The sequence below is a fragment of the Mauremys reevesii genome, linkage group 4 (genome assembly GCF_016161935.1).
Source record: "Mauremys reevesii isolate NIE-2019 linkage group 4, ASM1616193v1, whole genome shotgun sequence".
Lineage (NCBI taxonomy): Eukaryota > Metazoa > Chordata > Testudines > Geoemydidae > Mauremys > Mauremys reevesii.
Genome location: NC_052626.1, coordinates 114089766 through 114117152, shown reverse-complemented (window position 1 = coordinate 114117152; position 27387 = coordinate 114089766). Strand labels below are relative to the sequence as shown.

The following is a 27387-nucleotide window of genomic DNA, read 5'->3' as shown; positions in this document are numbered from 1 at the left end:
CAGATCCAGTATCTCCCATATGGTCCATGCTGGAGCTCTTTTTGGATTTGGGACTGCATCGCCACCCGTGCTGATCAGAGCTCCATGCTGGGCAAACAGGAAATGAAATTCAAAAGTTCGCGGGGCTTTTCCTGTCTACCTGGTCAGTGCATCCGAGTTCAGATTGCTGTCCAGAGCGGTCACAATGGTGCACTGTGGGATACCGCCCGGAGGCCAATACCGTTGATTTGCGGCCACACTAACCCAAATCCGATATGGTAATACCGATTTCAGCGCTACTCCTCTCATCAGGGAGGAGTACAGAAACCGGTTTAAAGAGCCCTTTATATCGATATAAATGGCCTCGTTGTGTTGACGGGTGCAGCGTTAAATCGGTTTAACGCTGCTAAAATTGGTTTAAACGTGTAGTGTAGACCAGGCCAGAGATTCCCCCAGGAGTAGAGTTAATGAAACCCCTATGACAACCCAGTTCCTGTTTCTCTATTATGCTTTTGTTGGACACCTCAGTATGGGTGTGTCAGCGTGCCAACTGGGCACATTTTTAGGGGCCTCTGGTCTCAGACACCCATACCCTCTACCTCCCAGAGTCCACCTGCATGGCGTACCCCAGTCCAGACACCTGTACCCCCCAGGGAAGAGCTGCATGATGTGCTCCCGCCTCCTGTACCACCCAGGGATCCAGAGAGAGACAGCCTGATGTTGAGTCCTGGGCATGTACAGAGTTTCCTGCATGCTGCCTCCTTCCTTCAGGATGTGCTGGGAACCCTCTAGCATCCCCTTTCCCTCCTCCTTCCCCTGGCAGTGTCCTGTATTTGTGAGCTGGAGAGCTGGGCTCTGCTGGGTCCAGCCACCCCTAATGGCAGCCAGCAGCTCTGCAGCACCATTCTGCAGGGGGAAATGAAATTCTGCACAGAACATTAATTCTGTGCTAATTTTGCTTTGTACAGTGGTGCAGAATTCCCCCACAAGTAAAATTAAATAAATCTAATGGTAGGGTTCTTCCTTCGCTCTTCAGTTAACAATAGTCCAAATCCCAAAATACCCAGAAGTAGCATAACATGGGTTGTCACATTTGGTGGTCATATTGTTAATGAGAACACCAGGAGTGAACTAACAGTGTTTAAATTAGAGTAGGTAGTCATTTCAGATTGAGAAAAGTTTGTGACTCTTGGTTGAACAAAATTTTGGCTCTTCTAGATCCCAGTCTTCCAAACGTGTATGCTTCTTATTACTGAGAAGCCTCACTGAATTATTCCCGTCTAAATTTTCACATACATAAGAATTTACAATAAAACCCTGATTGTGCATACTTTCTGTCAAAATTAAGTTTCCAAACTGTCAAAAAAATATTCATGAAAACATGACTTTTTGAAGATTCTGATGTTACACAAATGTGTTCTAGTAAATTAAACTAAGAAATAGATAGTGGATCTCTGATGCGTGGAACACTTAGAATTTAATGTAAAACCCAGATTTGACTAAGTATTGGAGTTTAGATTGTTGTGAATTCACTGAGCTTTTTTCCAAATGTCTGTTTTTACATTGTTTATTTATGCATTATTCCTATTAGCGTTGACAGACTGTAATCTGATATAACTGTATGTGAAATACTGAAATTACTTTCTAAAATAGTTTTATTGTAAATATAGAAGTGTACTTGGGATTCTTATATCTGTGTAGAGAACTGTTTTAATTATATAGAAAACTTAGCTGTGTTTTTAGAATCCAAATTGATAAAATGTTGCTGCCACACTGAGCATCTGCTTTAGAGAGGCCAGTTTCAGATGAAGTGGATGTTCCATTAAAGAGTTACTTGTGCTAAAGAGAGCCATTCATTTCAACCTCTCTTTAGCAATCTTCCCCACTGCAAAGTGCAGCCCCTCCTGGTACGGCTTCACGCTTGCACAAGGCTTGCAGTTTGGGTGGGCAAATATATATATTTGATATATAACTGAGAATCTCTATGCTCATTTCATGCATCATCTGGGTATAACAACTTCTGAATCACAATTGCTTCTTCCTCCCAATCTAGTCATCTCATCTGTGTCCATCTCCTTGTTCTGAGTTAGACGTGTATTTGGAAGAAAAATATTGGATACCAATGTTAGTGTCCTCTTAAAAGCTGTTTGTATAATTAAGATTTTTTTTTTGTATTGTGAAATAAATGACTTTCGTATGGAAAGGCTAAGTAAGGGATTCTGTTTTTCCAGAATGGAATTATCACAGGCGTGTATCCTGCTAGCCCATCCAGTTGGCTTATTGTAGTAGTGGGGGTGATGTCAACAATGTATGCCAGAATTGATCCTTCTTTAGGAATAATAGCTAAAATCAACCGGACCCTTGATACAACGTAAGTAGACTAGTACCTATTTCCTCTGAATGAATCAGTTTTTTAATGCAAATCAGCATTTCTCTAGTCAGATATATAATTTAATAAACTTTCACATACCAAGTTTTAAGTTAAAGAACTAAATCATAATACGGTATATAATGTGAAAGTCACCATTACCACCTCATTTTGTTAGCATGAGTATTATTTGAGGAGTACAACTGATAGCTTTTCATCGGACAAGAACAGACAGCACTGGTGTTGTGGACAGGACTGAAATACATTAACAGAGCCTGTAAAGAGGAATCTTGTACAACCCTGCCCTACAACTTGCCTGGCTTAGGCAATGTACCTCTGAGTGCTAAATTAATTCATAATTTTAAGAAAATAAAAAAATAAATGAGATATCTCAATGGGATGTTTCACCTGCAGACTGACTTGTATATCAGGACACTATATTCATGTCTCTGTTTAGATATGAAGTACAGTTGACTACAAAATGTTGCCATGATTCTATTTATACTGTAGAAATTGATTTAAACCTTCTTTGACTTGTTCAGCTATGTAAGTATTAGGCTACTGGTAGCCAGAGCTATTTGGAAGCATCTGTAAATACTGTAAGCTCAATCCTCCAAAGTCGTGCAGAAACTTGTGAGCATGAGTTTAGGCCTCTTATCCTGTATTGCTTTAGAAAGCTATTGCATGCATCTCACTAGCTGGATTGGAAATATAACTTCAGTTAGTATTTTCAGAAGTCCACCATATGTTTCAAATGTGGTTGGGAATATGTGTGTGATAAACTGCACTTTTGACACTATATATTTAAATAAAAGAATTCTTATCATGCCAAGCTTGGATGGGCATATTGTTTTATGAATTCCACATATATTCGACACACACAAGGTATAAACACTAAAGTCTTTGATATGGTATTTTTCACCCCAATGTTCCTTGTCAGAGGAGGAATAGTACAGACCACAGCCAATCAAAGCACTGGTAGACATGAGGCAAGCTTTCTACCGTGTCTTCTGCTAAGTTAGTCTTGTGCAGGATGGAACCCACACAATATACTGCTCTTCCGGCTCTGGGCCTTTCTTAGTAGTGGCAGAGTATGTGGTAGTTTTCTGATATGCACAAATGAGACAAGGATGAAACCACAAACTCTTTTGTACTTGTGACTGAAGGAAGGAATTTGTTCTCTTATAGAGTTGTAAGGCTAATAGGTCAAATCATTTAGTGCTACCTTTCTCTCAGTTACTACCATTTTAACACACTTTTCTGCACATCTTGTATATACAGTCACTGCAGAATCTGGGTGAATTATGTTAAATCATGTTGGACCTTTCTAGTGACTTACGAGTGTAAATCCAGGGTGAATGAGAACAGAATTTATCCTCTTCTCTATTCCTACAGCATGATGAGAGGAAGTGTGTGGGAAAGATGCTACTAATACTTAAATATTATTTAAAGCTCCCTTTTTAATAGTCATTTTTAAGGATTTGGAGAATTGATGCCCCAGAGAAAATTCTGATCCATACTTTTTATCTCTCTCAATTGAAGAAAGTGGACTTAGCATGTAGAAAGAGACTAGCTTGGCAATGGCCTCAAAAGGTGAAGTTGGTTTATCCACAGTCTAGGTACTGCATTGACAGCTGAAGTACAAGTTGCATCACAGCACCCTCCAGTGTGTCTCACCTCTGAGCAGGAAGGATCACCTATAGGGAGTGAGAAACTTCCCTTTGCCATTCAGCCACTCTCCTCTTTGAGTTTGCCTAGATTAGTAAAAGATCTAACCACAGTAGTTTCCTTTGTGTAAATGCAGGTTAACATCTTTTACCTCAATTTCTGTTGCTCAAGGTCAACCGTACGATAAAGCCTAGGGACCAGTGAGGAATTAGGCATATTGGAGCTCCTGCACACACACCTTATTTCCTCCCCCATCCTAATCATCCCCTGCCTCCAGAATAGCCCTTACATGTGTGCACACAACTGCTTTTATGTAGGGTAGTTGGCAAAGGAGGTGGCAAAACTATCCCAATAGAGTTTACCTATGCCGGAGGAATTCACCACCACACAATAGAGAATGACTTTAATGGACCAAAGAACCCTCTAATTCTCCCAGAAATCTGTTGGTGAAAGGTTAGCTATAGGACCTCCATATAGAGCTTAATGTGGCTAGTCACTGGGAACAAGCAGGGTTCATGTTAGCACTTTGGTAGTTCTTATATACTGTTTTACCTCTTCTGACATTAATTGGTGTAAATTGACTTTTATTTTAAATAGTGGTTATATGTCCAACCAAACGCAGAACATTGTGAGTGGGATGCTTTTTGGCACAGGGCTGTGGGTAGCCCTTATTATGACAATGCGATACTCACTGAAGATGCTGCTTTCCTATCATGGATGGATGTTTGCTGAACATGGCAAACTTTCCTCAGCAACCAAGATTTGGATGGTAAGGAAATTTTGTCTGTTTCTGTTTTAATTGTGGCACTGATAAGATATCTTAAATACCATTTGATCTTTTTTGTGTCATTAAGCTCTTAGAAGCCAGTTCCTTAGTTATTTTTCAGTTTTCTTTGTCTCGTTCATTCATTCATTCTTAATGTTTGGTATGCATTGGGGAATGTCCTTGTACAATGCTATTTACTCTCCCAGTGTCTTTGGTTGCTGTCATCCAGTTGCCACCCGGGTTGTTGTTGAAACTGTTCTGGTAGTTCTTGGAGAAGGGAGAGTACTTATATAATTTGCTAATTCACCCAAAGTGGGGGATCAGATATACGTCCTACAGCCACCTCTTCTTTAGTGTGAAAGTACAACTCCGAGATTACAGGTCCGAGCATACAGTGCTGCATCTTCTACAGAATGACTTGACCTAACTGACTAGTGCAGGATGGAGCACTACATTTTGGGAATTGTAATCCCTGCAATGTGATATCCCTGCTCTAGTTGAGAAGCACTGTAATCTACTCGATTTAAAGTAAAATAGTTGCAGCCCTCTGGTTCCTGGCAACATGGCTTTCAGTTGGATGCTCTTGACTCAAAACAACTGCAACATTTGAAAGACTATGGTTGTGCCTGGTGAACAGAGAGACAACAGCAACACAGAAGATAAAACCTGTTAAGCAGTCTAAAACAATAAAGCTCCCTTTTACTGTTTCCCCCATGATCCACCTTTTTATTGATGTTTAGTTTAATTTCATTTACTTGAAATTTTTTCTCTCAAATTGATTTCCATATACACCTCTACCTTGATATAACGCAACCCGATATAACACACATTCGGATATAACGTGGTAAAGCAGTGCTGGGGGGGAGGTGGGAGCTGCGCACTCTGGGGGATCAAAGCAAGTTCAATATCATGCAGTTTCACCTATAATGCGGTAAGATTTTTTTTTGGCTCCCGGGGACAGTGTTATATCGAGGTAGAGGTGTAGTTGAAAATAAAGGACTTTGGTCATTTTATGGTAAACGTGCAGTTTTCTATACCTATTTTGGTCTACAGTATATATGTATTTGTTTTTAACTTTATTTTGCAATGAAAGAAAACATAATCTTTTCAAAGTATTTAGCACTTTTATGTTCAAAGCATGTTGAAAACATAAAAGCACAAAATGCCTTTGTGAGGTTAGTTGGTTTCTGTTACCCATTTTACAGATATGGGGGGAACTGAGGCAGACACCTAATGATTCATCCAAGATAGCAAAAGAAGCCATATGCCTCAAATGATGTGTTTAGAGAGGTCTGTTTGCATGTGAGTGAATGTATTTTGGGGAGGGGATTTGCTGTTAATCAAACTCAATTATGTCAACAAACATACTTACCTTGTTTTGCCCTTGGTTGTATTAAACATGGAGTAGGAGCCTGATTAAAATAAACATGATGATACCCCTTATTCACCACATCCTCCAGGTTTACTACAGTGTGTGGTTAACATGTAGTGGCTATGTTATGAAGGATGTTCAGTAGGCATGTAGAATGATATGCTAAAATAATTCAAAGGTAAATACGTATGCTATAAATGAAATTTTTGATAGTCCCCTCAGATATGGTACTGAGAGCCTCCTGATATGAATTTATACAGTACAGGTACTGAATGGTAAGGTGCAGTCCGCTCTGTCAAAATTGCATACACTAAGACTTGGTTATTAACACTGGCATCCTCATACTTGTTTTCATTGCATTCTTAGAAACTGTACTATGGACTTGTTGGGCCAGTGGTTTTTGTTAGGAATGTATTTTTTGGGGGGTGAGGGGGAAACACTGTCTAAGTTAGATTTTTATATCAGGCTAAAACTGTGTAGGAAAATGGTTCTCAAACTATTTAATTTTTTAAAACGTTGTAGCTAGCTAGTGTTCTTATTCTAGCATGCGCCTTAACCCAGTGATGGAGTAGGTTTTGAGAAACCATATAGATATGTTCGATTTTCAGTCTTGCCAATCCTTTAGTCTTCAAGGATGTACAGTAACTCCTCACTTAGTCGTCCCGGTTAACGTTGTTTTGTTACGTTGCTGATCAATTAGAGAACATGCTCGTTGTGCAGTGCTCTCTTCTAACATTGTTTGGCAGCCACCTGCTTTGCCCACTGCTTGCAGGAAGAGCAGCCCATTGCAGCTAGCTGGTGGGGGCTTGTAACCAGGGTGAACCAGCAGCTCCCCACTCACCTAAGTTCCCTGTGCTGCAGCTGCCCAGCAGGCTATCAAGGCAGTTCAGCTGTCCCTCCCCTCACTGCCATGTGCTGCTCCTGCCCTCTGCCCTGGAGCTGCTCCCAGAGACTCCTGCTTGCTGTGGAGGGGGGGGCTAATGTCAGGGTGTCCCCCTGCTCCTGCACCCCGCTTAGCCCTTCTCCATATAGAGCAGGGAGGGGACACGGATGGAGAGAGACAGAGAGCTTGGGGCAGCAGCTGCTGTCTCAACTTCCTGATCCACTTAAAAAGACAATGCACTTAAGAGTGGGTCAGCTTACTTAAAAGAGCAGTGTGACACGCGCGCGCACACGCGCACACACACACACACAGTGTGTCTGTCTCTCCCTGCTGTGCTGTCTCCCTTCTCTCGTATTCGTGTTGCCTTGTGTGAGAGGCTACATTAACAACGTATTAACCCTTGAGGGCTCAGCTGATTGCTAGTTCATCATTTAGCAGCAAGGCATTCCCTGGGAAATATCTCTCCCTCTTCCACCCTCCAACTTCACCAACTCAACCAAGCTTCGCAGTCATCATAGCTGTGAACAGTATTAAATTGTTTAAAATGTATACTGTGTGTATATCTATATATAAGATATAGTTTTTTGTCTGGTGAAAAAAATTTCTCTGGAACCTAACCCTCCCCTATTTACATTAATTCTTATGGGGAAATTGGATTCGCTTAACATTGTTTTGCTTAAAGTTCATTTTTCAGGAACATAACTACAATGTTAAGCAAGGAGTTACTGTAAACATATTCAGAAAAACACTTTATAGAGAACTTTTATGGTCTACATCATAGACATTTCTCCTGTCAAAGGCCTTTGGGATGGGAACAGAGGCGTTTACCAGGCCTTTACCATACAACAGAGGCAATGTGTCCTAGTGGCAGAACATTAGATTGGAAAACTGAGGCACAAACAGGTAAAGTGACTTGCTCAAGGTCACTCATCAGGCTGGTGGCTGAGCTGGGGACCCAGGTCTCCTGAGTTCCAAAATGCACTATGAGGATAATGATGTTTACCTCTTTTGTAAAGTGTTTTAAGATCTACTGATGAAAAGCTAGGGTATTAACTTTCATCTCGCACATACTTTCAGTTGTTTTGAATGTAATTGTTTTTTTTATTTCAGAGGCTGGTAAAGCTTTTCTCAGGTCGTAAACCAATGTTGTACAGCTTTCAGACATCTCTTCCACGACTGCCGGTCCCAGCTGTTGAAAACACTGTAAACAGGGTGTGTTGTTGGAAGAGCTGAATTTACCTTTTCACAATTTGATTCCAAATGTAGTAATGGTTTTCAGTGTCTTTTATATGCTAAATGTACTGAAGTGGTTAATGCTATTAACATTCCAATCCCTCCAATTTTAGTAACAGATTAACAGTTATGTATCAATTAAAATAAAGGCTATGACAGACCAAGGGTAATTCAGAGTTAAAGATTGACGCGTTTTCCCTTAATCTTTATCTTTGGGCCTTGGCTCTCAGTGGATAAATGCATGATATTACATGCCTTGTCAGTAGATACAGCAGCACACAATGGGATAGAGCCCTTGATATCCCTTGCTTTCATTATCTGTACTGTGTATTCTTGATGTTATTTAAGTATAGTGCTCCTGTTATAATAGGCTTTGTATTAGGAATTCCTTTAGGGAAAACTGCAACTAGTTTTAGGCTTATTTTGATTCTTGCAGGTAAAAAGTCTCTGTTGGCCTTAGGCAAACTAACTGTATATGAAAATTAATAGGCAACAAAAATAGTGATAGCAGTTAAGTTAGCCCCCTCTAACTAAAAAACATACCTAAAATGGCTCAAAATTAAGGAAATACTTAATTCATAATATAAAATATATCACCTACTAAAAGGAAAATCACTTTTCCAAAAATTCTATGCTAATAGATGTGCTTTCATTTATGATTTGGTAGCAAGTAGTGAGTAGATGGGGTAGGAGTGGGAAGAGAGAGTACCATATTTGAAGGGAGAAATAGATACAGTAATAGAAAATGAGTCTGTCTTTCAAGATGTATGCGCTCAATTATTTTTTTTACCAACACCTGTTACAGCTAAAACCCTGTAAACCAACTTTAGAATACTTCCCTTTGTTTATTAAGCGCCTTGCAAATAAATGACAATAAGCTCTAGTGAAAGCTATGGCACTGACATTAATTCTTTTCTCTATTTGTTCTAGTATCTGGATTCAGTTCAGCCACTTATGAATGATGAACAGTTCAAAAGAATGGAGGGTCTTGCCAAAGATTTTGCATTTAATCTTGGACCAAAACTACAGTGGTATTTGAAACTGAAATCCTGGTGGGCCACAAACTATGTAAGCAGATGACCCAAAGGCTCTTATGAAAGCACACAGTTTAACTCCCTCTCCTATTGCATTTTTTCCTGGTTTTAATACACGCTTTTTCAATTTTCAATCTTCTGTAATTTTAAAGGAAGTCCAAAACCAAAATTACTAAAAATGCCTTGCACTTACATCTTTACTGTCTTTCATATCCATTAATTCTTACAGTACCTCTGTGTACTAGGTGAGTACATGTGCAGTCGAACACCACAGTTAAGAACTGACCGGTCCACCACACAACTCATTTGGAACTGGAAGTATGCAATCAGGCAGCAGCAGAGAACAAAAAAAAAAGCGAATATAATACAGTACAGTACCGTGTTAAATGTAAACTACTAAAAATATAAAGGGAAAGCAGCATTTTTCTTCTACATAGTAAAGTTTCAAAGCTGTATTAAGTCAATGTTCAGTTGTAAACTTTGAAAGAACCATAACATTTTGTTCAGAGTTGCAAACATTTCAGTTGTGATCAACCTCCGTTCCCGAGGTGTTTGTAACTCTGAGGCCATTTTCTAGGTGGAGAAATTGAGACAACGATTAAATAACTTCCTCAGTGTGGCACAGTAAGTGACAGAGCCACGAGTAGAACTTGAGAATTCCTGTCTCATTACTCTAGACCAGGCTTCCTGTCTGTCATTGAACAGGACTCAAAACCTACCTACTGCTATATTTGCTTATTAAATTAACTTGCAACATCTCCACCTGGCCGGTCTGAGATCCAGGGAGTGGAAAGGCAGTGTGGTTTAGAGCCACCTTTTCCTCCTGCTCTCCTCAGCTGCACTGAGTATGAACTTAATGCAGATGTGAATCTGTCCAATTATGTGTACATGTTAGAGCGGGAAACAAAGCTGTAGCCACTGGGATGGCTGGGGCAGGAAGAGTGCAGTTGGGGTGGGAGGAAAAAGGGGGCACAAAAACACACCTTACTGGCCTGTTATCTAAATCTTAGCTATACATGGTAGCTTGAACAAGCTTATACAGTCCCTAAAGCAACCCTAACATAGGATGAATAATATTTCAGAAGCTTTATTATGATGTGTATTGTAAGGACACTTTAAAAATACTGTCTGAAGAGGAGATGGGAGATTGCGTCAAAAGTTGCTTACCTGAGAGTTAAGGCTCAATTTCTGACCTTAGCTTCGTGGGTCCTTGTGGCTCTCTTTCCCCAAACAGTGACTCTTCAGCATTCAGAATTAATTAAAAAAAAAAAAGCAATTCCTTCTGCACGGTGTATAATGTTAGCAATGTTTTGGAGCCACTACAGTCGAGGACCTGAATCAGTTGAAGAGCAGAGGTACAGGCTAATGAGTTTATTCTAAATTTTGTTCTCTTCATTCTGTAGGTTAGCGACTGGTGGGAAGAATATATCTACCTTAGAGGACGTGGGCCAATTATGGTTAATAGTAATTACTATGCAATGGTAAGTAAATCTTCTGAACCTTTTTATAGAAACACTCCTTCTTAGGATTCCTGTTATCTTTTGTTTAATACTTCCTTTCTTAACTCCACTGCTACTAACTGATATGATCTGTGCTTTCTTCCTGCTGGCATAGTCTGCACATAATATCTTACAAAAGCGCTGATGTCTTTTAATATGGAAATTTTCATAATAAATTCAGTTCCTCTGTCTTTAGCCCTGTTTTATTAGGTAGGACTCTACTTCAGATTTAGAAGTTCAAAGAGTATTATTGCTTCTTGTAGATCTTACTAAATATTTACAGTGACAAGCATTGCCTCTTGGCTCATAAATGCCTATGACTGATTCCAGTGAGCATTCTCTGTTGACTACCCACTAGGATTTCTGTAAGGAGAATCCAAGTCTCTGTGTCTGGACTTCTGGGGGTGTGTTAAGTTTCTACACTTACTATAGCAAGGGAAGCTGTTCTTCAGTCAGTGTAGTAAATCTACCTCTCCAAGAGGAAGTAGCTAGGTCAGCTGAAGCATTCTTCCATAGACCTAGCACTGTCTACAGGGGTGGGCAAACTTTTTGGCTTGAGGGCCACATCTGGGTGGGGAAATTGCATGCAGGGCGATGAATGTAGGGCTGGGGCAGGGGGTTGGGGTGCAGGACGGAGTATGGGGTGTGGGAGAGGGTGTGGTGTGCAGGAAGTGGCTCAGGGCAGGGGGTTGGGGTGCAGGGAGGGGTGCAGAGTGTGGCAGGGGGCTCAAGGTAGGGGGTTAGAGGGCTCAGGGCAGGGGGTTGGGGTGCAGGCAGGCTCTGGCCTGGTGCCACTTACCTTGAGCGGCTCCGGGGTGGTAACAGTGTGCAGTGGGGCTCAGGCAAGCTCGCTGCATGCCCTGGCCCCACGCTGCACTGCTCCACTACCAGAAGCAGCTGGCACCATGTCCCTGCGGCCCCTGAAGAAGAGTGGGGGGCAGAGGGGGCCACAGGGACATGGTGCCAGCCGCTTCCAGGAGCGGCGTAGAGCTTGTGGCACCACGGGGAGTGGTAATCCCACCGGCTGGATCCAAAGCCCTCACGGGCTATATCTGGCCCACGGGCCGTAGTTTTCCCACCCCTGGTCTACACTGAGGCTTAGTTCAGCTTAACTGTGTCTTAGTGGTGTGAGATTTTAGGTGTAGATCAAGCCACAGACACTGATGACAGCAGTTTTTCATAATACAACTTCACAATGTCAATCGGAATTTATAAGTTGTACAGACATAGCCCCAATTCATCACAACTCCATATACTACTTAATCCACAAGCATGTTGTTATACTAGATGCTGCTTTAAATTCTTGAATATGTACATGTTGGAAGTAAAAAATATATAAACTTCTGTTATCAGAAAACAAGCACTAACTGCATCTAGGCTTCACTGTCTCCATGATTTGATTTGAATTAAGGTTTTTAGTATTGCTCTTCTGTTGCAAGTGTGATGCCTGGTCTACACCTAAAATGCAGGTCAGCCTAGCTATGTTGCTCAGGAATGTGAAAAATTCACACCCCTGAGAGATGCAGTTAAACTTACCTAAGCCCTAGTATAGACACTGCTAAGTCAATGGAAGAATTCTTCCATCAATCTAGCTACCACCTCTAGAGTGGGTGGATTTACTACAGCAATGGAAAAACCTGTTCTGTCGCTGCAGCAAGTATCTACACTACAGTGCTGACAGTGGCGTAGCTGCAGCTCTGCTGTGGTAGTGCTTGTACTGTAGACCTAGCCTAAACAAGCTGTTTGAGACACTAGATTTCGGTCAACAAGTCTTCAATCTGATGCTATTCGAGGAGCAGGTACTGCTATTATTTTGTGACTTTTTAAGAAAACTTGTTTAAAGTAGGAAGTTGTTAGTCACACTATGGCTAGTGACTTGGCCAGTTTCCCTACATGAACACCTTTTCTGTAATGACGCTGGAATTAATTATGGGGAAAATTGTATTTTGACTAATGCATGATTAATAAACTCCGTTTGCTGAATGGAGTTTAGCAATTATAGTACATATATTAACTTACCTTTCTTCTATATTCAGGACTTTCTGTATGTTGTTCCCACTTCCCTGCAGGCAGCTAGAGCAGGTAATGTTATCCATGCCACCCTGCTCTACAGGAAAAAACTGGACAGACAGGAAATCAAGCCAGTATGTAAATCCATTTCAGTAGTTTCTAATGTCTTCAAATTTACTTTTTTAACAAATCAGCCTCCTTTTTGAAAAGTAACCTAGGAGAGAAGTAGTGCCTTATGTTAAGGTACAGTGTATGTAACTGTAGCTAACGTGTGACCGCAAACTCATTGTGGGTGCTAGTTAAACTCCACTTGTGGGACCTTTTATTTAGAAAGATGTAGACCTCTACAATGGAAGCTAAAGGAAAACTTCCTTTTGCTACGGTAGTGTTTGAATTTAACTTTGCTGTGAGCTGCACTCCACTGGAGGGCAAAATAGTCATGTTACACTTGAGTATTCTGTCTAGTAGAAGCCAACGATATACATACATGTTAATTAGTATGATGATATATTCAAACTGCAGAATTCTGGACTACTCTGTAGGAAGATGCAATTGTGTTGGGTTTTTTTTTTAAGGCAAGTTTTAAGATTTGTGCAATAGGATTTTAGTGGACAAAAGCCAGATGATAATGACATTCCTGCTGCTCCTGGAAAATGTCATTTTCATTTCGGAATAGTTTGCATTCTTTGTTTACCTTCATGCTGCTCTCTGTATTCTTAAAATGCAGCATATGTATGCATGCACGCACACATGAAGGACAAACAGGACCAACCTTGAGTCCTTAAACCTAGGCAAATAAACCTGGCAAAATGGAGGAACCTATGTAATGGGCATATTGATGTGGAAATTGAAATGTGACAACTACCATAAATCTCAGTGGCAGAAATCCATCTAACTACATTTCCAGTCTATCCTCACAGTACTTCAGTTCTAAAATGAGTAAAATTGTGCTAAATTTTGAAAAACTTCAAACTTTTAAAATCCTGAAAACTAAATGTAAAAATTCGGTAACTTTATCAAAAAGTGCAGCCTTGAGGAGAGTAATAAAAAGCATCAGGAAATCGGGGTTTTTTAATACCTGGGTAAGATCAGATCATTTCACTGCCTTTTGAGTAGACATTAAGTGCTAAATAAGTTAAGAGGCTAGAGGCATTTTCAAACCAAAAAGTAGATTAAAACTTGTGTAGAGCTAGAAAACCCTTTCTGTGCATGCCATTGAAATGGATACTGCATACCAATAATGCATCACATAGGGCTGTAGGAACCTACTGGACAAAATTGATTCCTAGACAATCTTTTTTCTTAAAGCAGGCATCTCAGCGAAGTGACTTCTACTATTACGTTGCAGCTGAAGCAGTTGAAGGATGTGTCCAGGAAATCATACTAGAGACAGATGCAAACCAAAACCCAGCATCTGAATAGTTCCAAACTTTGGGGAAATTCAGATCCTGATATGGGCCTTATGGCTTTAGTACATTTCGCTGCGTCCTATAAAAATTTAAAAATAAGGCTAGAAAATTCTTAACCGCTATTTAAATGGTGTTTGAAAACTTTAGAAGAAAACATTTCTAAATATGAATATCTTCCCCTCTCCATTTTGGTGGTATCACTGTTTGTTTTAAAAACAGTCATCGAATGAGTCTCAGGAGGAGGATGATTTTTTTTTATGGAGTAATGTACAGGTAATGCCATGCCAATGGCTTTTCTGTTGTTCATACAAAGGGCTTCCCCTTTCCTCTGTGCCTTCAGTTTGTAGTTAATGTCTACTCAGTTTTGTGGCCATTTATTTTAATGAATAAATGCTGCTAATGGAGGGAATCAGTTCTGCTTGAGACCTAGGATCATATGACTGTTTTAAGAGACTGCAGTCTAATAAGAATCTGTTCTCTTGCATATATACATATATAAAATATGTTCACTGATATGCCATGTAACTGTGAGGCATCACAGGCTGTGAAGAGGCAACTCCCAATGGATGATATGAAGTTCTGCATCAGTGATTGGCACTGAGAAAACCTTGAATCTGTTAATCCCCAGCTTTGATCATCTGCTTTTAAAGGGGAAGCTTGTAGTAGCTGGGCAGTATATATATACGACTAGTGGAAAAACTATGGAACCTAACATGGGTAGGTCAGAGGACAACTGAAAAGAAAGGGGGGGGGGGGAAAGGGTCTTTGATGTGTTAAGAATCCTCATGTTATCCTACAGTCTCTCTCTAACCAGCATGTGTGTTTTTTCTCTCAATTTGCTAATTGTATATATAAAAACGCAATTGTAATGTACGTTTGCGGCATAGATTCTTCTGATGGGATCCACTGTTCCACTCTGCTCAGCTCAGTGGGAGCGAATGTTTAATACCTCCCGTATCCCAGGAGAGGAAACAGGTAAGCGGGGCCAGCCAAGGACAAGGAACGTCAGGGAGTCCAAACAGTCTGCAGAATATTTCCGAAGGGTGTCCTCTTAATATATCCATAAGCTGCTAGACCTGTACTTTCAAAGAGCAAAACCTGAAAAAGGAGTAAAAGATGCTCTTATGTTAAACTGAATGTGTGCCATGACCATTTCTCAGCGATTAGCAAATTAGCATAATAGTTTCATAGACATTTCTCCTTTTGACTGACTTCAATTAGTACGGTAGTATTCTGACAGATTAATGGTTTTTGGCTGTTCCTTTCCTTTGTTTAGAAGCTGGCCCTAGGAAACTGTTAACTGCCTTGTTATTTCATATTTACTTTTTCTCTATTCTGTTCCTTAAGGTCCTTTTGGTTTTATCTACGTTTTTACCTCCATGAGAGTTCCATTCTCTGTGAGATCTCACAATCGTTTGAAATCTTTTTATTTTGTTTTTGACTTTCCTTTTTTCCTTTCAGCTTATGATTCAAAATACCATCCCAATGTGCTCTTCTCAGTATGAACGTATGTTCAACACTAGTCGTATACCAGGCATAGAGACAGGTACAGTTTTAGTCCTGTCAGTGTTTTTAGCCCCTAATTGCATCTTAACCTTCTTTGTACTTGGCAAGAGATGTCACGGTTGAAATCACCTATAGTAATGACACTTTTTTTTTATCCAAACTGTGATTTCTCCGTAACATGCTCTAAGATAATTATATTGCTTTTTAAAATAAGTAAGAGCTCAATTCTTCAAAGTTATGAACTACTTCCACAGCGTTGTGAAGGCTTGTCGATATAATAAAGGGAGTGTCTACTGGTTAAAATGGAGCAGGGAGTCTACTCCTGCAATTTGTTCTGTGTCTGCCACTCATTGTGTGACACTAGGCAGTTCCCTTTCCTGTGCTTAGTTTACCTGTAGGAAAAAAAATTATTCATCTACCTTACAGAAATCGTGAGGTTTAAATAATTGTAAAAGGTTTGAGCACTCTTCAAACACAAGTCACTCTAATGGTGGAGCAATATAAATAGGACATAGTAAATAGGTGTAGTTAAAATCTTTAGACAGAGAGAAAGGGGAGTGGCTAGAAAGTAAGGCACTATTTAAATTGTGTATGTTGTATTCCAGGTCTGCACTCATAAGAGATTTATACATACAGGTAGTTCTGGGGACTAGCAAAGGGATATGAAACCTTTCATCACTAGTACAAATCACTGGGCTATATGAAATGGGTTGATGGTATGTGACCGTATTACAAAAAACACTCTTGCAGTTGGTATCCTTGTTAATCTGGGAAACTGTGGCTCAAGTAGACTTGGAAACTAGAGCTATGTTCTTATCCCCTAAAGTGAGAGTTGAACTGCTAAGGTTATTAATCTCATCTTCCACCAGCAATTACAAATTGCTACAAAAGAGAGCATCCTAGCGAACATACAAGAGTACATATATTTTACACACTTTGGCATTTTTAAAAATGTTTCCTGCCATTTCTTAAAATTATATCCTGCAGCCCATCTTCTGTTACTTAATCCTGCAGTGAAGTCCCAATGGTGAGTGTGATATAAACTTCTGTGATGGTGGATTGTGGTGTCACAAACACAAGGTGTAATGATTCACGCAGAATAAAACAATTACTTCTATTCAGGAAAAAAAACAAAGAAACTGGATTCAGAAGCAGATAGCTTTTTGTTTTAAAACAAAAGTCTTAACAAAAACAGGCCAATTCTCCTTTGTGGAGAGATTTGTTAGGAGTATTTAAGCCATCAAGTATCCTCAGTGAGCAGTGAAGACTTATAGAATCAGACTATCAGGGTTGGAAGGGACCTCAGGAGGTCATCTAGTCCAGCCCTCTGCTCAAAGCAGGACTAATCCCTAGACAGATTTTTACCCCAGTTTCCTAAATGGCCCCCTCAAGGATTGAACTCACAACCCTGGGTTTAGTAGGCCAATGCTCAAACCACTGAGCTATCCCTCCCCTATGTCAAGTAGAACCTTGGACGATCACAGCTGATGCTTTGATAAGAATCTTATTACACATGGGAATCAGATGAGAGCTTGGTTGAATCTTCTCAGAACCAATGGAAATACATTTCACACCAGTAGTTGTTAGCTCTCACTTGGAGCCAGGATGTCCGTGGCTAAGGCATAGAAGGAGGGAAAGGAAAAAAAAGGCTTCCAAGGGGAAGGACCTTCAAAAGGTCCAGGGACCACAGAGACTGCTCTTTTTGTCTGCTTCTCGGGTACATGTTGCCCCAAAATGAGCAAGGAAGAAAGCAAGACTATGGCACTGATCCCCACTTCATATCCTCTCAGTGCCTGAAGAGTGGTCTGGGCATAGAGAGGCTTGGAGGAATAGGCTCTGACCTGTAGGCAAGTTCAGGGTTTGTACTATAATTACTTGGAATACTCTGAAAAGAAATAGGCCTTGATACTGAGTGTAAGAACGCTACGTGTAACTGGTTCATATACTTTCTGTGCATTGAGCTTTGCAGAAATATGATATAAAATTGACATACTGTTGTTGTAACAAATTACAGTTAAAGTAAATTCTGTACATTTGAAAACCACTACAGTTGTACCCTAATTTTTCTGCTGCTCCAGGCAGCAAACTTAAAGTATTTTATATGAAAATCTTCTGTCATCTTCATAAAATAATTAATCACTTTCCCTTAATCATTGTTTCATGTCCTGTTTGCTCTTTTCAGTTTCAGCATGTTTTTCATTTTTCTATTAAAAATAAATTATTTCAGTTTTCTATGAATAATGCATGTAATGTGTTGTGGCTTTGTTCTCATTTTGCACAATGTTTACTGAAATCAGTTTCTCTGCATCTTGAAGGGATTAATTTCTATTTTCAATAATGACTGGCATGGTATCTTAAATAATTTATATAACAGCCTTAAAATACAGGAATTTTGTTTTAAAAATATGTATTTCACTTCCACATTGCCAGTGATGAAACCTTAATTATCTCAGTACAGTATCCATTAAACAGTTACATTATGTTTAGTTGTAAGAGAAATTTTTTAAAAATATTATGACAACAGAGAACTGTTTATATGAGACCTCAGCGGCAGAAAAGACCAGAGAGATCATCTGGTCAGTCCACCCCCATCACCGTAGGAAACCCCTGCAATTTTCTTCAAACATTACAGATGTACAGAAATAATGTTATTCTTCTAGTAATAGAACAAATGTTTATGGAAAGTTATTTATGTAATATGCTAATCTTTTCATACTTTTTAGGCACCTAAATCTATATTTAGGCACCTAAATAAGTGATCTCATCATGAGAGGTGTGGAGCACCTGAAATTCTTATTGAAATAGTGGAAGCTGGGGGCATTTGGAACCACTGGAAAAGCAGGGTCCTGATTCTCAGTCAAGAGCTGTGGTCCCTTTGTAAAAGCATAAAGGAGCCATAAAACTAGTGTACTGTGGCCAGATAAGACTCCCCAAAAATAGAGTTGAATCCCTGAGTGTCAGTGTGTTCCTTACGTCACTACCCTTTTCATAGCCCCCATCTGAGGGATGTGGTGGTAGCATTGCTGACTGCACCCATTCCCAGCTGCCAGAACAGATATGATTGTGGGCTACAGGCATAAGTTAGGGCAGTCCTGAAGAGCCTGGATGATGTAAAGCCACTTTTACACCCGCCCTTCCTGCACTAACTTCCTGGCCATATCACAGAACTGGAACTCGGGTCACTTTCTTAGTTGCTTAACTTTGGCACCCAAGTTAGAATGTGTTTGCATTATGTATATATGAAATTTAGGGTTTTGTTTGGCTATTTTGTATAGCAGTATTTTCTTGCTAAATTTCCAATAATAAAATGGGTCGCCAATGTTATAAATCAAATGAAAATGTGGGATTTAATATTTTGTAAACAAGTGTGCTTAGACACAATGGTATTTTATGGTAAGCATATGCCCTTTAGAGTTAAACATTCGGTATCTGATTGTTTGCATCCTAACATCACATGATCTAAGGTTGCTTTCAAACCTTTGATTCCGATTTTAGACACTATCCAGCACATGAAGGACAGCAGACACATTGTTGTGTATCATAAGGGCCGTTATTTCAAAGTCTGGCTATATCATGATGGTAGACTGTTGAAGCCTCGGGAAATTGAACAGCAGATGCAGAGAATTCTAGATGACAGTTCAGAACCTCAGGCTGGAGAAGAGAAGCTAGCAGCTCTTACTGCAGGAGATAGGTATGAATTTTTTTAAACAGTAACTTTTCTGATATTTGAAGACAGTTGTTTAAAGATGCCAGGCTCGGTGCCAGCTTCTGAACCTTACTGTCTGCAGTTAGTTGATTATTCCATAATCTGTGCTGTTGCATATCACTGTCATGTGAAACAACTGTTGAACCCTTTCTAGTTTGAGTTAGAAGTAACTTGGCAGTGACCAGTCACCTTCATGCACACTTTCTGCCTATTTGGAGTTTGAGAAGCTTGCTTTAATTATGAAATAAGTGACTCAATAAGTGTTTAATTGAACAATATTTGACGGCTAATGAAAATTTGTATAAATCTATTTTCTGGGGCATTACCATACCTACTAAAATTATCAAATTTTAAAATCAAGACACTTTGTCAGATTCTGCTGTTACACTAGTGTAAATCCAGAATCTCTCTTAACTTTAGCGGTGTTACTCCAACCTAATTTATGCATATCTAATTGAGAAAGTAGTCTGCTTGTGTTGACTGAATTTATCCCTGTTACAACTTTACTGAATTCAGTAGCCTTACATCAGAGATCAATTTGTCCCCTTGTTTCTGGAAGATTTGGAAAACAAATACATGAAAGCTCAATGGTTCCTTATTTTTACACTGTTCACTTCTTTTTTCAGGTTTTTGGTTTCAAATGCACATCTTAATGGTAAAATGTAATGTATGTTAAATGTACAATTCAGTAGCATAGTATATGAAAACCTTTCGTTTGGAGAGTACAGTCTTATTTATATTATAACACACATTTTGGGTATCTATAGTATATAAATTATACAAATATACACACTCACTCACACTTACACAAATATATATATGAGCAATTGTACATGTTTGACTCCAAAAATCTAGCCATCTGCATACAAGAGAATTGAGTTACAGTTCTTGGACTCGGATTTCAGATAGTCAGACCTTTATAAGTTAAAATCTCAGACATAACCATTTCATTAGCATAGTTTTAAGCTGAATGTGTGGATCTATCCAGGTTCTTACATTGGTCTCCTTTGTCATAGTATTTGAGCACCTGTAGATTTGTTTTGTGACCTTTTTATATCTAATTTCTAGTGTGCATGTGACTTTCCACAGAGATGCATCAAAAAGTCTTGCTTTGTTAGGCTGTAAATGTGCAAAATGTGTAGTATGCATTTTGTGTAACAGACACGTTTAATTCCTGAAAACCAAATTTCCTGTCTGTGTACTACTACTTGAGTTGGCCTCTAATGGTACTGTAGTAATTCCTTTTTCATCCCAGGACTCTGATTCAAGAATATCTGTAGCAATATCCTCACCTGTCACAGCTAGTATAAATTCATTAGGCACAGGGTGAAAGCCAAAGGACATTTAAATCTGTTAAAAAGTAAGATTGCCCTATAGAATCATACTGTGCTCTTAAAGGTAGTAAAACACTGACCAATTTACATAATATGACCATAAATTGAAATTCTTGCTGCAGAGTACCCTGGGCTAAGGCTCGTCAGGCCTATTTTGGACGCGGAAAGAACAAGCAGTCCTTGGATGCTGTGGAAAAAGCAGCTTTCTTTGTGACTTTGGATGAAACTGAGCAGGGCTACAGGAAAGAGGATCCAGTGACTTCAATGGATACATATGCAAAGTCTCTGCTGCATGGCAGTTGTTACGACAGGTATAGCAATGAGCAAGTGGGAACAGTGCCACTTAGTCACAATGAGCAGGTGGCTATTAGCCAGGATGGGCAAGGATGGTGTCCCTATCCTTTGTTTTCCAGAAGCTGGGAATGGGTGATGGGATGGATCACTTGATGATTACCTGTTCTGTTCATTCCATCAGGGGTACCTGACATTGGCCACTGTCGGAAGACAGGATACTGGCCTAGATGGACCTTTGATTTGACCCAGTATGGCCGTTCTTATGTTCTTAGGTGGGAACAGTGCCACTTACTCACGTTACTTTACTGAAGAGGATTCTGGTTCATGTGTAACGTAGTGTGGTGTTTACCTTTTGTGTGTATCCTTTAAATTGCACTGCATACTCTTGTGGGTTTTGGTCATCTGGCAATCAACTCATTATTTATTATTTTACCATAGTGATGTTTTTGTTCAATCTGCTACTTAAATCAGTCACTTTTTCCCCATGTTTTTTAAGCATCATATGTACCTGTGTCTTACATTTCATAATTCACAGCCAGTTATAGTGTCAGTCACACTGAAGTTCGTGAATAACCATAACAAGCAACATTTAAGTTTGATGATGTTTTGCCCCAAAGAAAACTTTAAAATTTCAGATTTTCTTTTAGTTAAAAATAAATGCACTTGTCTATTTGAAAACTTAAAAATTTTCAATATCTGGAATATCAGACGTAAAATGGTTAAGTGCCTTTATTTATTATATAGTTTTTAAATACAAATCCTAATACACAGTTGTAAATTATAATCTAGAATTACCAAATTCACTTGATAGGCAAAATTCACAGAAGACATCAACTTGTTTAACTCTGTTAGCTTGGGCGGAGTTGCACCTGTTTTTGCTTCTAGGGCATTTGGCCCAGTGAATTTATAGGCTGGTTATTTCTGTAGCATGTGTTTAAATCTTTTCTCTTCTGTTCGTCACCTGGAATTGTGTGCTGGTGTATCTAATTGAATGAGAGAGATTCAACAAGGTGTCACTTTGAATGAAAACTTTTAAACATCCAAAAAAAACTTTTTTTTTTTTTTAATTTTAGATGGTTTGACAAAACATTCACTCTTGTAGTGTTCAAGAATGGCAAAATGGGCCTGAACACAGAGCATTCTTGGGCAGATGCTCCTATTGTTGGACACCTTTGGGAGGTGAGTGTTTCTATAGCTGAGAAAGTAAGGTAATGGAAAGGATTATCTCATCTTGGTTGGTTCTGTTTTGTGAATCCTGAGGCTAAAGTTTGTTTAAAGCTACGCTTACTAAGAAAGTTGTGTGTTTGAGATTGTGAGTTCATAGTATTTCATGTGGGTACGCATGTGTTCCATATGCCTGAAACCAGAAAATTTTTCCAACCAGTGTCCGTTGATTTGCACCTGCACCTTTGCTCTCCTCATGCTTTGCACCAAGAGTATAAGGGGACCTACTGCCTCTCCACTTCCTTCTTACTGCCATATGGTCTGTGTCAGAACCTCCTAGGGTCTGGAATGTCTCCTTTTTTCCAGACTTCAAACATACAACTATTTCAAAGTTTTATCTTTAGTGGTGGTGTTTAGTTTTATTAATTTAGTTAGATTCTCCCCCCTCTTCCCTGGGAACCCATCTGTCTCCTGGTACAGAAATTAGATTATGCCCAGAGCACCAGGCTTCAAAACTGTCTCTTGCCCTCACTCTTTCTGGGTCAGAAATGACCACCAGCGCTGCCTTAGAGAAGCACATATCTCCACGAGGTGCAATATCTGTTGCTCCATCCCTAGCAGAACCTGACAGGTGCTGCAATTTCACCTTAAAAGGCAGTTCATGGAAAAGGTTATTTGGACCCAATCAGACTTGGGCTGAGAGACACACCTTCTCCCTTTCTCCTATACATCATCCAGAGTCAGCAAGGAGCATGACAGAGGATGCAAAAGTCACAGTACCTTGGACCTTCCACATCGACCCAACCTTCCCCCTTCTCCCCCCGCCAATAAATATTTTTGATGGGATGATTGAGAGTTGTGAACCACTACTGATGCCATTTTCATCCAATCTTTGCATATACTTGGTCATCCAGCACTCTTTTCCCCCAGCTGGAGTGTAATAACAGATAAGAGGGTGATGAATGTCATCCATTCCAGCTATATCATCACATTTCTCTCCATACCCTCTCCAAAATCTCCTTCCCATACCTCTTCAGGGACCATTCTCACAAGGAGATCCTCCTCCAGGGAGTAGAATCCCTCCTCCAATGGGGAGTGATAGAGTGGGTGCCTCTTCAACATCAAAGAAAGGGTTTCTGTTTCTAGTAGTAGTAGCACAGTTCAGACATAGTGGCTTTGCCATTGTCCCATATTTAGACGACTAGCTTTTTGCGGGAAGGGCATGCATCAGCCTCATCACTGCTTCATCTGTTATCCCTAGGAGTCTATGTAAACATGGAAAAGTCTATCCTGATACAAAAGCAGATTATAGAATTTATAGGAACAAGTCTAGACTAAATCCAGGCAAGGGCTTATCTCACGCCATGAACAACTTGATAGATCAGATCATGCACAACCCTTGAACATTGGTTCAGATTTCCCTTTTTCTCTTGGGGTGTATAGCATCATGTTCTTCTGTCATGCCATTTGTCAGTCTCCACCTACATTGCCTGTGGGCTGGGCTCCAAATATATACCAAGCAAGCATAACGTGAACATCAGAGTTAGGGCCTCACTAACTTGATGGAAAAATCCTGGACAAGTCTGTGTGGGTTCCTTTCCTATCCCTTACACCCAACAAGACGATAATTCTGGATGCCTCTCTGCTAGGCGGGGGAGCCTATGTGGACAGTAATGTGGTGCCGGACACTTGGATGCCCCAAGAAATCAGAATGAATATAAATCTCCTGGAACTCCAGGCAGTCTGAGAGGCTTGCAAAGCATTTCTACCATTCATCCAGTCTCACCATTTATTCATAGTATTAGAAAATATAACAATCATATTCTACATAAACAACCAGGGAGTGAGATCCATTCCCCGGGTACAGAAGCAGTCACCTTATGGAACTGATTTTATCAAAAACCATATCATGCTATCAGCAGTGTACTGTCCAGGAATCCAGAACTCACTGGTAGGCAGCCTCAGCAGGTATTTCACCATCAATCGCAAGTGAGAGCTACACAATTCACTAGTGAACAGCATGTTCACTCGAGGGGAAACCCCACTTGGGACCTGTTTTGCTTCTAAGGCAAATAGGAAATGCAATACATTACTCCAGGGGAGCTCAGGGAAAGCACTCCAGAGGCAATGTTCTCCTACTGCTTTGGACAGATCACTTCAGCTATACTCTTCCCTCCCATTCCGCTACTAACTCAGGTTCTACAGGCGACTGGACAGGGCATAAGTCATCCTCAACACCTCTGAGTGGCCTGGAGAATTCTGGTTTCCAAGTCTATTGCAAAAGTTGTCCCATCCACCTGTCAGCATTTGGTCCTCTCAGATCTCTTGACTCAGAAGAACGGCAGTCAAATATCCAAACCTGGATGCGCTTCATCTCACAGCTTGGTATGTGGATGACATCAAACCTAGAACATACCCTCTGTGCAGAGTAAGAGGCGATCAGGGCACTGGCATGGACTAGCAGACACTGCTTGCAAGAATTTTCAGGTCTCAATGTGCTTCCCTACAGTGGACTACAGATAGGGACCACACACCTCGAAGAACTCAAGTTACAAAGGTAGATAACAGGAAGTTATCTTTATTTGCACATGTAGTTGTGCACAAAGGTTTATTTGGTTTATAATCTGTCTACATTTCACTTAACCTGTGTGCATATTTCTGAAGTTCTGACTTTTTGTGCTTTTTATGAAATTGTGATTGTGAAGAATTTGAGGAAGCATAGTATCAAGGCTGAACAGTCTTCTAAATCATTCATTGACAGGGCTGCAGATTGACATGTTCAGGTTGTTCATTGTTATGTATACTTTCAGTGAGTGGAGTGAAGAGTGCCCCCCCCTTTTTTTAAATGCCCATCTGTTTCTGTCTCCTGGCCCCGTCTATTTTATTTCATTGTCAACACCGTTCATTGCCCCAAAACATTGTTTGATCTTTTCACCTTTTAGAGTTTAAGCATATATCCACCCTTATTCACTCTAACAGCTCTCAAAACCAGTACAAAAAGGGTAAATTGGTTGAGACCATTTCAACTTTATTTTACATTTGTCTGTTATACATTTGTCCAAAGTGATTTGTCTTTTTCATACATTTTTGGTTTTAGCTAGTAGTTTTTAATAATTCAGCAGGGAATATCCTCATCTAAAAGCCTAGTAGTTTTTCTGTTGTCTCTAATTAGAAATTGCAAAGGTATTCTGGGACTGAGATTGCCCCCAAGAGTTTAATTCTGATTAGCTTTTCTATTCAATCACTAGAGAGGAAAAATTCTTCTAATTCTTGTTTTAGGGAAGCACTGACTATTATTTGTTTATCTCCTTTCCTTAATATAGGCGCTTTTAGGGTGGGGAAACAACTTCTTGCTAGTATCTTAGAAGCCTAAGAATAAATTGAATTTGGTTTAATTTTCTAAAGGATTAACTACTGCTAGCTGATTATACCTAAAGATATAATAAATTAATGATTAGATTCTAAGTACCAGTTGTGTACCAAGTGGTTGGCATATTCTGTCTGTCCAGTGGAGAAACTCAATAAGAAGCAAAAGGTTGAAAGTATGCATGGAATAACAGGTTTGATACAAAGATGCCCTGTTCTGTACTCAGTGTGCTACCACTGTGTTGAGCAGATTCAAATATCAACTTGGACTCCGTTGAGAAGGAGTATGTAGACATCAGTGGGATAGTCACTTTCTTCTCTAGTCTAGTTTACTGTACAGCTGCTGCTGAGACCTACACAAATTTATGGAAAAGGTCTTTATTGCATTTGTGGTAAGACATACTGTGGAACTCCCATTTTTACGTTAAAACTGTTTCTGTTCATTTAAGAAATCAAATATTTCTACCATGAATACTAGCAGTCTATAAAAAGTGCTTACAATAAACATAAAAAAGCAAGAGGCAGCATTCATGTATTTATTATCTAGATATTTTTACAAGCCTTTATTTTATAAACCGAGAGGCAGCTCTTATCTAGGATCAGGCTAGTATCCAAATAGCTCAGTCTCTTCTTTTGTTAATGCAAGGTTCTGGTTTAAAATAAACAAATCCATTGTGGTGGCACTTTAAGAAAACGCCTACACCAGAGCTGCACGTCTGGTCTAAATACTAGCGAGAGAAATTGAATGTTCAGTGCATTCATGAACCTATGTCTGCAGATACTGTTTTGTGTTCTGAATCTAGTAATTAATATTTCTGTAGGTTGAAAATGGAATTGTTAGCCTAACTCCAAAATGAAATGCATTTGAACTCTATAACATGCAACTCTTTATTGTATAATACATGTAGTTACATATGTCTTGTTCTTTACAGAATGTTATGTCTTCTGATTGCCTTCAACTGGGCTATACAGAGGATGGTCATTGCAAAGGAGACATCAATCAAAATATTCCTTTCCCCACCAGACTACAGTGGGAAATCCCAGAAGAAGTGAGTGCAAAACCACAGCTAAGTTCTTGAGTTCATTTACTTCTCTGTTAGTCAGTAGTTACCTTACAGAGAAGATAACTTGCCCCGCTATGTTTCAGTTCATTTGAGCCTTTTCAGAGGTTCAACTGTGTTTTTCACATGAGGAGCCTTGGAATAAGAGACAACCACAACATCTGGTTTCTTAAACTGAGAGGACTTTTAATAAAGGCTTTCCTTCAAAACTGTTCAATTTTTTGTCCAGATTACTAGTAGGACCTTAACTAGGTTGCACTTGCTAATTTGTGCATATCAGCATTGAAAAATGGCCATCCATAATTTTTCAAAGATTTAATAGCAGCACTCTAGTATCACTAAGATTTCATTATTTCATTCAACTTATGCTCCAGAGCACTTGTTTGCTATGTAATATAAGCAATTGTCCATTTATAGCTTACTTAAAATACATGTTGTTACACAGGAACCTTGCATTTTTAATTACTCACTAATACATAAAACTGTGAATGTAAGTCAGTTGAATAGGGGTGTCTGCAGACAATGGAGCATTTTCCCTTCTTTCCTTTCGTGTATTTTACGTGGGGCCCGAGGAACCAGAAGCCTTTATAAATGTAATCATATAATACTATTTAAGCTCTAGTGACTTAGAAAACATCTCAGAATATGAAAATCAGAACAATTTTTCTGGATTCCTGGAAGCATATTTTTAGCATAGGAGAGTTTAAATATCTTTCTGGTCAGATTTTTTTAGCT

The 27387-nt window shown here is 39.6% G+C and overlaps 1 protein-coding gene across 3 annotated transcripts in view; it reads left to right on the top strand.

The window, feature by feature from the left end:
• Window positions 1-27387, top strand: part of CPT1A (carnitine palmitoyltransferase 1A) — a 76077-nt gene that overhangs the window by 27028 nt on the left and 21662 nt on the right. For 2 of the 3 annotated variants that reach the window (XM_039533672.1, XM_039533671.1), the window contains exons 3-13: window positions 2211-2350; window positions 4613-4784; window positions 8147-8248; window positions 9200-9337; window positions 10707-10784; window positions 12839-12946; window positions 15109-15196; window positions 19223-19418; window positions 20890-21078; window positions 22135-22240; window positions 26524-26640. In XM_039533672.1, coding sequence (XP_039389606.1) covers window positions 2211-2350; window positions 4613-4784; window positions 8147-8248; window positions 9200-9337; window positions 10707-10784; window positions 12839-12946; window positions 15109-15196; window positions 19223-19418; window positions 20890-21078; window positions 22135-22240; window positions 26524-26640 — 1434 coding nt within the window. Of the gene's footprint in view, window positions 1-2210; window positions 2351-4612; window positions 4785-8146; window positions 8249-9199; window positions 9338-10706; window positions 10785-12838; window positions 12947-15108; window positions 15197-15682; window positions 15768-19222; window positions 19419-20889; window positions 21079-22134; window positions 22241-26523; window positions 26641-27387 lie in introns of all 3 variants that reach the window. The other variant, XM_039533673.1, reaches the window with a different exon arrangement.